This window comes from Drosophila melanogaster, chromosome 3R (assembly GCF_000001215.4).
Source record: "Drosophila melanogaster chromosome 3R".
Taxonomy (NCBI): Eukaryota; Metazoa; Arthropoda; class Insecta; order Diptera; family Drosophilidae; genus Drosophila; species Drosophila melanogaster.
The window spans coordinates 29,582,003-29,591,352 of NT_033777.3; the positions used below are offsets into that span (position 1 = coordinate 29,582,003).

Sequence of the window (9,350 nt, forward strand, 5' to 3'; positions counted from 1 at the left end):
GTTGTTGCTCCTGTTTGCGTTTCCTTGGCAGGGCGTGTGGCCAGTTATCCTTCACTAAGCCAAGTGACAGTGCCACAATTTATTAGATTCTCAGCCTCCGCCTTCGTCTGGCCTCTCTCCTCTCCCCCCCCCCTCCACCCATTCCATGAAAAACGTTGCCATTTTTTCTCCGTTTTGTTCCATATCATCAGAGTCTGCGCTGCAAAAGTGGGCGGTGGGCGGCAAAGTGGGCGGTCCAACTGGCCTTCGACCAGGGTGAAGCTGGGCGTGCTGGGTAATAAAAGCAAATAAAATATTCTTTAATATGCGACACTCGCCGCAGTCTGCTCGCTGTCATCCTGTTTTCCCATTTTCCCATTTTCCCTGCCCCTTTTTGCTTGTGTGTCTTTGTGCGTGTGGGAAATTTGCATATATATTGCTTGACAAGCATTAATGTATGTAATCCCATAATTTTTTAATTAAATCAAATTGTTTCGCTCTCGTTTGAGGCTCGTGGGATAGTGGATGCCATATATTCTGACAGATTCACAGGTCAACTGAAATCTCGAGGAGAATAATTAAAAATGTAAGCGGTGATTTAAAAAATAATAATTTACAGTCAGCATTTCTACGAGCACTGTAAGATGTTTAAGCCACTTAGTTTTCTATACTTTCCGCCACATTATTTAGTTTCTGAAGAGAGAGATCTTGATATTATTGAATTTATAACCAATTTAGGAACTGTCACAATGCGACAGTTGCCCAGTTGGCATCAATCATAATCAGAGGTCACTGACTAAATGCAACTAAACCGAAATTATTCGGAACGGGTTGTCCAAGTGCAACCATTGTGGGGCAGCATCACTTCCCGCCCTTCGGTCTTTCGCCTTTCGAAACGATTAAGTGATTTCGTGCACAGTGCATGATAATTGGATTAATATGCGTCGACAGCCAGCAGAACAGAGCATTGGAGTCATTTGAGCCGGAGGATGTGGCAGCCACCACCCGGGAAAATCTGAGCAGCGAGGGTGGATTGTGGGTTCTGGGGATTCAGAACTCGGAATTTGGTATTCGTTTCGGGGTCTCGTTAGGCGGGCAAATTACGATGGCATCCGAGGAAGTTCCTTTGCTCAGAGCTGCCCAGTTGGCTATTATCTAGCTGGCTTTCTGAGAACTAAGCTAGTTAGCTAGACATGATATAAAGAAACTCCATGATTCTTCAAAACAAATATGAAGTAAAATATACATATAGTATATTCTACAATTGTATTACTAAGTCTCTTTATTTACGTTTTAAAATGTTTATTTTAGAAAGAATCTCTATAAGCAAATTATCTTAAACTTAGCTATTTTTTTTGGTTTCATGTCGGACAACGCTGCCCGTTCACTCCGCCCATTTTTGGGCTAAATGCTCTCGTTATCAAAATTACATATATCATAGCGCATTTTGCCGAGGGTTGGAACGAATGGGATAAACAGAGGCTACGGGTGGTTAACACCCCCCTTATAAAGGGTGCAAGTCAAATCAATTTCGAGGCAAACATATTCTCAGTGCCATAATTGGAAAAGTCGGGGATTAAGCGATCAAGTTGTATTCCTAGCTGATAAGCGGGATGTTCGGGGGCTGGGAACTGTTACCAGTAACCCTTGGCTTTTAGTTTTTTTTTTTTTTTTTTTTTTTTAACCAGCTTATGAACAGAGAGAGCCAGTTAAACAATTTGTCAGGCGAGTCCGGCCGATTGGTAAATGGTAAATAAGGCTCTTGGCCAAACAACTGTTGGCCACTTAGCGTTTCATTACCAAACGCTGCCGCTGCACAAACAAATTTACTCGCTTCGATCGATCGGCTGTTTTTTTTTTGGGTTTTCGGATTTTCAGGTTTCAGAAGCCGCTTCCGAAGTGCTTTGTCTTAGAGGCGGTGCGATCAAAAAAATTAAAAAACCAAGAGTTACGAGTGGAGGGAAAACGGCTGAGGACGACTGTTTGTTTGACAAGCCAATGGGGGCTAAGTACGATGGTGGCTTTGATCTCCGAGTGGGCTGCCTAATTTATAAAATAAATCATATGTGAATTAGCGGTCAACGGCGGGTAGCCCGTTCCACCGCTGTTTGCATCCGCCGTCGATTTCCTTCTGATTAATTTATTTGCCCAACTCCGCTCCACTGCAGCCCATTATGGCCGCGTTGTTGCTCTCGGCGATCGGTAAACGATTTTCACACCTCCTCAACGGGTTTTCCTCTCGCTTTCCGGCTTTCTGGCCCTCTGGCTTTCTGCCATTTGGCCAACTGATTAGTGGATCGGGGGCTTTTGAAGCGACCGCCGCTATTTATTACCTTGCAGGCACTTGTTGTCTAATTGCCAAAGCCACCCGCAATGGCACGTCTCCATTTCGTCGAGAAGTGACGATGATGAGGTTGCACAGCGAGAAAGTGGGGCTCTCTTGTTATAAAAGTGATTTTAAATTGATCTAACTAATAGCATTGAAATCTGTCCTGTTACTTAGAAACTTGATCGTATGATCAGAGATTGAATCCCATTGTAGCACCGATCTCATCATGAATATGATTTATTCAACTTGGCTACACTTTCTCCCAGTGCACTCCTCTAGTTGTGTCGCGTTCTCCTTCGCTGTGGCATTGGCCAATTTGTGGCACTGGGTGAAATCATTGGCGTTGTCCGGCGAAAGGAAAGTTTCTCTTCGCGCCTCCATGTTAATTTCGGGCCGCCTTTGAAGCCTGCCTGGGGTTTCTTCAGTGCTTTCGATTTTTTTATGATTTTGTTATGATTGTGATCATGATCTAATGATTTGTTGTCACTGCTGAGTTTTTCGGCCTCAGCAGCGACGGCCGAACAAAAAGGTCCAATCCGCGCTCCGATAATGATCTGCCGCAATAAAATTGAAATGCGTCTGTTAATCGCTTCGAGATACATAATAATTTTGGGCCAAAAATCCGAATACCACAATGGCCACAAGATAGCCGAGTTCTCTGTGGACTGGCCGCCGCATATCGATCACTTTCTGGATTTCGCATTTTAGGGGAACTTCGATTCGGACGGAATACGCAAAAATCACAGCGGCAGATCGAAGTCAAAAAAGGAAATGGCTTTTCAAGGCGACTAATGGATGCTCTAACCCACTATTGCATTTCCTGGCCATAGCTAATTTTATAAACATATGCCGGTATATCAGAGTATTAGTTACAAAGCAGCATATTTCACTGTATTTATAGTTTTTATAGCCATAACTCTTTGCAACTCGAACTAATTAATTGAGATCAAACATAGGTGTTTGTGTAGGATATCTAATTTTACCCGAGAAACTATAAGCTGTCAATGGAACTTTTTCAGTGACTGTCTGATGTTAGTTCAGCAAAAAACAAAAAAAAACATAGAATCAGCTCCAATTAGTCGGCCAATTACGAATTGTTGGTACTATCACTTTTCAGATTGCGATTGTAGCCAGCAGCTGCCTCGTGCTTTTGTGACTGACATATGTATATATAGTATCTGTATAGTTGAGTGTCTGGCGAGATAAGGCGACCCAGTGCAATGTACCCGCCAGATTGTAGGGCATTGGGCGCAATAAATCTTGGCCTTTTCGGCCGTGGCCTCTGGGCCAGTTCGAATTCAAATGGCCATTGTTTTGGCCAAAGGGCCGACGACAAATTCGGCGGGAGACATTTTGGCCCGACTCCTGATAAAAATCGGCGGGCGCAAGCTGCGATCACTGATCTTTAGATCGACAATATTTATGGCTGATGTAGTAAGGGAGCCAGAAGAATGTCTTAGCTGGAAATTAGAGCAATTAGCTTTGAGCCGCGGATGTCACATGAAAACCCCAAGAATTCCGTATAAAAACGAGGCAAACTAATCAATTGGAATAGGAATAGTTCATGTGACCCCTAACCCTCGTAACCATTTCTCGTGCGGCTACTGTGGGTGTGCCTGTCTCGAGTCTCGGCTTGTAAACAGTTTCACTATCTGATGATTATGTAATTTATAGGGCTCCTGGGCCACCAGCTAGCTACCTGTGCCGATCCGTCGAGCAGATAGTGCCACATAAATAAGTGTGTCTGGCATAAATGTCAAAGGGCATTTAATGAAGTTATTAAACGCTGCGGCCCTAGAGACTACCGTTTCTCCCGAAGGGGGCGTACCGTTCTCTGCTCAGTTCAGTTCAGTTCAGCTCAGTTCTGTTCGGTTTCGGTTTTGGTGATCATAATCTCAGGACCGAGATCCCGATTCCGATCCCGATGCCGATCCCCGGGATCCCGAGTTTCCGACTGCTTTGCATGGCGACCAAAACTGGTTGGGCAATAAAACGCTTGCTATAACGAGCAACAAAATTTGTAACGATTCAATTTAAGGCTACATACAACATGAGCCGTACGCCGTCGGCAAAAGATGAAATAGTCGCAATAGTCGGCATAGGTACGAGTATATCCTAGCCCCCCCCCAAATGGTCCCCTCGCATCCCACCCCATTCTCGGTGGGTTTTTGGCGCATGTTGAGGAGTCGCAGTCCGACTTCAACTTGGACTCGGAGCGGCGGTTGAATTCAATGAAATTTATGAAGACATGACTGGCAATTGTAGTTGCAACGTTGCAACGTCGGCCTAAAACCAGCTCCGCTAAAGACCCAGAGTTCGACGATCCTTCAACGCCTACTTGGCCATTGCGATTACAACTCAATTGTCAATCGCAATTGATTTTCCAGCCAATATTTTACGATTAATTAAGCGCAAAATTTGAGAACAAAGTCGGGGTGTGTCGGCAGTCCAGACAAAAGAAATTGTAGGCGAATGCCTACAAGTACACGTTCTGCAGGTTGGGATAAGATGCGAACTGATTCCGTATACCTGCACCGCTACAGGTCACTCGGTGATTTCTTTTGCCTTTTGGGGTGTGGACAGAATGAAGTCAGAGGTCAGAGGATGGCTATGGAAAGCCACCATTGATAGATGTCCCGATATCGTCGAACATCTCCCGCCAACTGTGGGAAAACTGATGAAACGCAGTGGGACGACTGTCGTTAAATGCGGACATAAAAGAAATTAGCTGGATAGTTTCGGTTTCGGCACTGATATGATTCCAAATTCGGGTGGTCCGAGTCGGGTTTTGAAAAGAACTGTGTTCGAAATCATGAGATGCCAGCAAGTGCATTGCAATCCTATAACACTGATACAACCTTTGAAGTCACCTATCAATTTAACCTATTAATATAAATAATCTACAAATCGTATCCAACAAACTGATCACTTTTGTGTGTTTGTAAAGCATGAAAGCACACATTTTAATTTGGCATAATCATATTTCTTTTTGTTTAGTTTTTAGAATAAACCTTATCAGGTTTTAGGCGGTGGTATAATACCAATTTGCAGTGGTATCCTGCGGAACTGGAGCTCCAGCAAGGCATTTGTTGAGTTCTCCATAGTAGAGCGAGGTGCCCTCCACGAAATCCTTTTCGGAATAGTTCAAGCAGCTTTCCAACTGGCTGTCCAAAGTCTGCAAATGGATCTTGATCTGGACGGCGGCTTCGGTGGCATTCGCCGAGACTTGGTACATGATTTTTGATTGCTCAGCTCCCTACGAAAATTAAGCAGAATTAAAATTATATTTAACTACTGGAAACTATAGTTAGGTCGTATCGAAGCTGAAAGTTTCCTTGACTTTCTAGAACTTACGACGTTGGCGAAGCACTCGAAGGCGAGCACGAAGTCCACAATGGAGGAGCAGTCGAAGAAGGTGTTGCAGCCACGATCCCCGGAAGCCTGGATGCCGAAGAGAGTGCTGTTCCAGGCGGCGAGGACCAGTTCGCTGGCGGTGTCGTAGTCCTTAACGCACTTATTGTAGTCCAGTTCGTACTGGGCCGACAGCCCGTTGATGATGGGTATGTAGTAGTCGAAGCAGCGTACCGAAGTGCCAGGATCCCGAGCAGCCAGCTCTTCCGTTTGCTGCTGAAGGCCAAGGATCTTCTTGTTGGTGGGCAGCTTCAGCTTGGAAGGCTTTACCACGAGGCTAAGGCTGAGGCCAGAAACCAGGCCAAAAGCGAGAACCACGGCGAGCAGGGAGAATTTGGAAAACATGGCTAAAAGTCTCAGATTCCACTTCTTACTGAATACCTCGGTTGCAGAGCTCAGTGATTTTATACCCATTTCTCGAGCTTCTTATCTCTTTTGAAAGCAATTGCCTCTTGTTGGAGGAAATGTCGCATGTCGCTAATTTGTTGTTTCCGGTAATTGGTAAATATTTCTTAATTTAATCTCAAACAAAGTAAATTACATTTATCAGAAATCGTTTCCAATCGGTAGCAGTAACAAGGGTTCAATTTTTACTTCAAATTGAAAAAATGTTGTTCATGGACTTTTAAAAATATCTTTGCTTTTGGAGAAAAGTTCAATTTGTATCATAAACTGAAACCAGCGTAGACAATGTGCCGAAATATAAATTCAAATTTATCGTTTTTGAATTGCAAGCCAATTCAGTACCTAAAGTAACTAAAGAAGAGTTTATTTGTTATCAGATACCCGTTACTTAGCTGGATGGGCGTGGCAACGCCATGGAACAAACTTGTTCTGGAATCTGCGTTATGATTTCTATGATTTCTTATAGTAGAGATACGCTTATAAGGACAGACTGACAGACAGATGGGCGGACATGGTCAAATAGACTCGGTTAGGTGTTACATACTCTTCATGGAATCAAGTATGCCGCCTTACTCTACGACTAAGGGGTATAAAAACTGATGTATACGGATTAAAGCAGTTTTTGTTATAAGACGTGAAACTGTGAATTTTTTAGCATATTTTTTTAAATTTTTTTTTTTTAAATTAAATAATTCACCGACTGATGTTATGATTAAAATTAATATAGTTTTATTTTTCGTATGGCAGCTATTAACAATAGCTGATACAATAATCTTAGGTACTGTCATGCTTTCATAAATAAGTTGGTACCCTCTATATTTTATTCAATCCTGTCATCTATTAAACAACTAAGCTCCACAGTGAATAGCTTGCATTCCTATATTATTTATTTATATAAAACAGAGAATTCAATTGCCTGATATATTTATTGATTGACTTTCTTTTAACGAAGTAAAGGTGCTGCGGTTGTTATTGTTGTTGTTGTTGTTGTTGCTGTGGTTGTTGTAGGGTAAGTCAATGGATTACAAGTTGTGGTGGTTGGTCCGTTCTTGAGGCAGTTGTTCAAAAGCTCGTAGGTATCGGAGGTGTCTTCCACATAGGAGCGATTTGCGTCATTGATGCAAACACTCTTCCGGCTCTCTAGGATCGTATATTGCTCCTGGATCTGAACTGCAATCTGCGTGGCATTGGCCGAAATGGCATAGAAGGTCTTGGAGCTCTCGGCCGAGTTGGTGGAGGCGCATTCGAGGCGGGAGACCACGGTGTCCAGCGGCTGCTGCTCAAGAGTCCAGACCTGGCAATTGGAGTTGGGATACGAGCAGCCGATGTTGGCGGACCTGAGAAGGATCTGGCGATCCTCGGCATACTTCTCGCTGATATGGGATGTGCAATTGTCATAGGCCGAGATGCAAGCCGTAAAGTTAGTTTCGAACTGATCCGCAATTTTGGCCAATTTGGGCTTGTAGATCGAGAAGCACTGCGTGGAGTGATCTGAGTGGACTTCGGCCAGCTCCCTGCTCTGCAGCTGCAGCTCCTGGATGTGGGCGTCTGGTCTAAAGGGAATTTGCAGCTTCACAGCCAGCGAGAGGCCCAGGGAAAGGCAGAAGACCAAGATCTTGGCTTGCTTTGCGAACATCTTGGCCAGGTTAGTTGACGGTGGATGTGACACCCAGACGTATTTATACTCCCATTTATCATTATCTTTTTAATTACACATTAATGTTATATATTTTCAATTACTGATAATGATGGCTCTAAAGGTTTGATGGATGGCAATGTTAAACGAGAGTAGATAAGCTCATGTTTTACTGCCAAAAACCTTTAAGCTTTCTTGATACACTTTTGAAAAACACCTTCATATTGAGCTGATAATGAATAAGTCGTCCAATCCTTTAGCTAGTTTCAGAGGTATAGGATTTAATCGTTTAAACTTGATTAATATTCACTCAAAGTCTTTTATTTACAGCGATAAAAGTTCACGAATACAGGGTGCTCGAGGTGATCTGAATCTTGACTCGAGTCCTAGAGCACGTAGTTCGTGCTGGGAAACTCCCAGTTGGGATCACCCAGGCAGGCTACCATGTCGGCGTAGCACTCGCCGTGGTTGGTGTTGTAGGTCCGGTAGGCTTCGATTTGGCATCTGGATAGCGTTTCCGAGATTACGGACACCTCGGCGAGCAGGCTGGTTTGGTTGTCGGATGCGTTGTAGGAAGCTTTCTCCAGTTCCTTGGATGCCGAAGGACCCTGCGATTGGGTGGTGATATTATTAATGCTATTAAGCGCAAAAAGTTATACAAAATACGGCTTAAAACACTTTAAAATACTCATTAGAGTATGCGTGGAAGATCATAGATTAAGCCACCATTGTACGAATCACTCACCCCAGAGGCCAAGCACTCGAAGGCATCGGAGTTCGAGGTCCTGCCATTGCAGGTCAGGAGGGAAAGGCAGGTGTCCCTCACGGATACGGACAGCTCGTCGCGGGAACTGCGGTAGCTTGAGTCGATCAGGGAGAAGGCCCCGTCGTAATTGTCCTTGCACGCGGTGAAGTCCTCGTTGTACTTGTCCACGTGACCCTTAAGGAGCGGGCTGTAGTAGTCCACGCATTCGACGTTGAAGAGATCCGATCGCATGGCCGGAGAACTGAGCAGGAGCTCCACCAGCGAGGACTCCCTCTCGGTCTCGACGGGAGTGGGCACGGCAGCCACGAAGACGGCGCCGATAGCCAACAAAAGGGGGACGGCCTTGAACGACATATTCACTTTCGACACTTGGAGAACTGGACAACTGGAGTGTGGGGCCCAAAGACCCAGACTTGGCTTTTATACTGTAGTAATTCCAGCAACTAGATTACTAATATTTATGATCCACAAACTATCTGGGGTAGTTCCTGATGTAGACCCCGTTATCGTGACGCCTTGTGGAAGCTCTTCAAATAAAAGGTGTCAATGAAACCCCCAATATCAATTCAACAATATTCATTCCATCAAATAAACTAAATATATTTTACCCATTATAGGCAAAGAGCTACATATGTATATCTACTTTAGAAATTTAACACCATGGAAAATAATTTCGTGTTCTTGTTATACAATATATGTTTAGAGAAAGGTAGTAAATAAGAGACACTAGATTTCGCTGATATTTTTCTTTGAATAATTAATAGTTTTATTATTTAGCTCGTGTATACTAATAATGCATGGCTTATACACCAATTTTATATAAA

General features: G+C 43.8%; 3 protein-coding genes across 4 annotated transcripts; all 3 read right to left on the reverse strand.

Moving 5' to 3' along the window:
- Positions 1-5,234: 5,234 nt before the first annotated feature.
- On the reverse strand, positions 5,235-6,102 carry CG7567 (uncharacterized protein). Its single transcript, NM_143442.3, has 2 exons — positions 5,663-6,102; positions 5,235-5,564 (listed from the first exon to the last, which is right to left on the reverse strand). Exons 1-2 carry the CDS (start codon positions 6,062-6,064, stop codon positions 5,331-5,333), a joined length of 636 nt encoding a protein of 211 aa, NP_651699.1. The 5' UTR covers positions 6,065-6,102; the 3' UTR covers positions 5,235-5,330.
- Positions 6,103-6,990: 888 nt separating this feature from the next.
- On the reverse strand, positions 6,991-7,760 carry CG11470 (uncharacterized protein; the record flags this gene model as incomplete). Of its 2 annotated transcripts, none has more annotated exons than NM_001300656.1 (1): positions 6,991-7,760. In NM_001300656.1, the coding sequence occupies one exon, from the start codon at positions 7,758-7,760 to the stop codon at positions 7,068-7,070; it is 693 nt and encodes a 230-aa protein (NP_001287585.1). In that variant the 3' UTR covers positions 6,991-7,067. The 2 variants fall into 2 exon arrangements, with proteins under 2 accessions (NP_001287585.1, NP_651700.2); NM_143443.3 differs by having other exon boundaries at positions 7,034-7,760.
- Positions 7,761-8,067: 307 nt separating this feature from the next.
- Positions 8,068-8,904, reverse strand: CG31041 (uncharacterized protein). The gene is made up of 2 exons (NM_170415.4): positions 8,506-8,904; positions 8,068-8,368 (listed from the first exon to the last, which is right to left on the reverse strand). Exons 1-2 carry the CDS (start codon positions 8,878-8,880, stop codon positions 8,147-8,149), a joined length of 597 nt encoding a protein of 198 aa, NP_733294.2. The 5' UTR covers positions 8,881-8,904; the 3' UTR covers positions 8,068-8,146.
- Between the last annotated feature and the right edge of the window lie 446 nt (positions 8,905-9,350).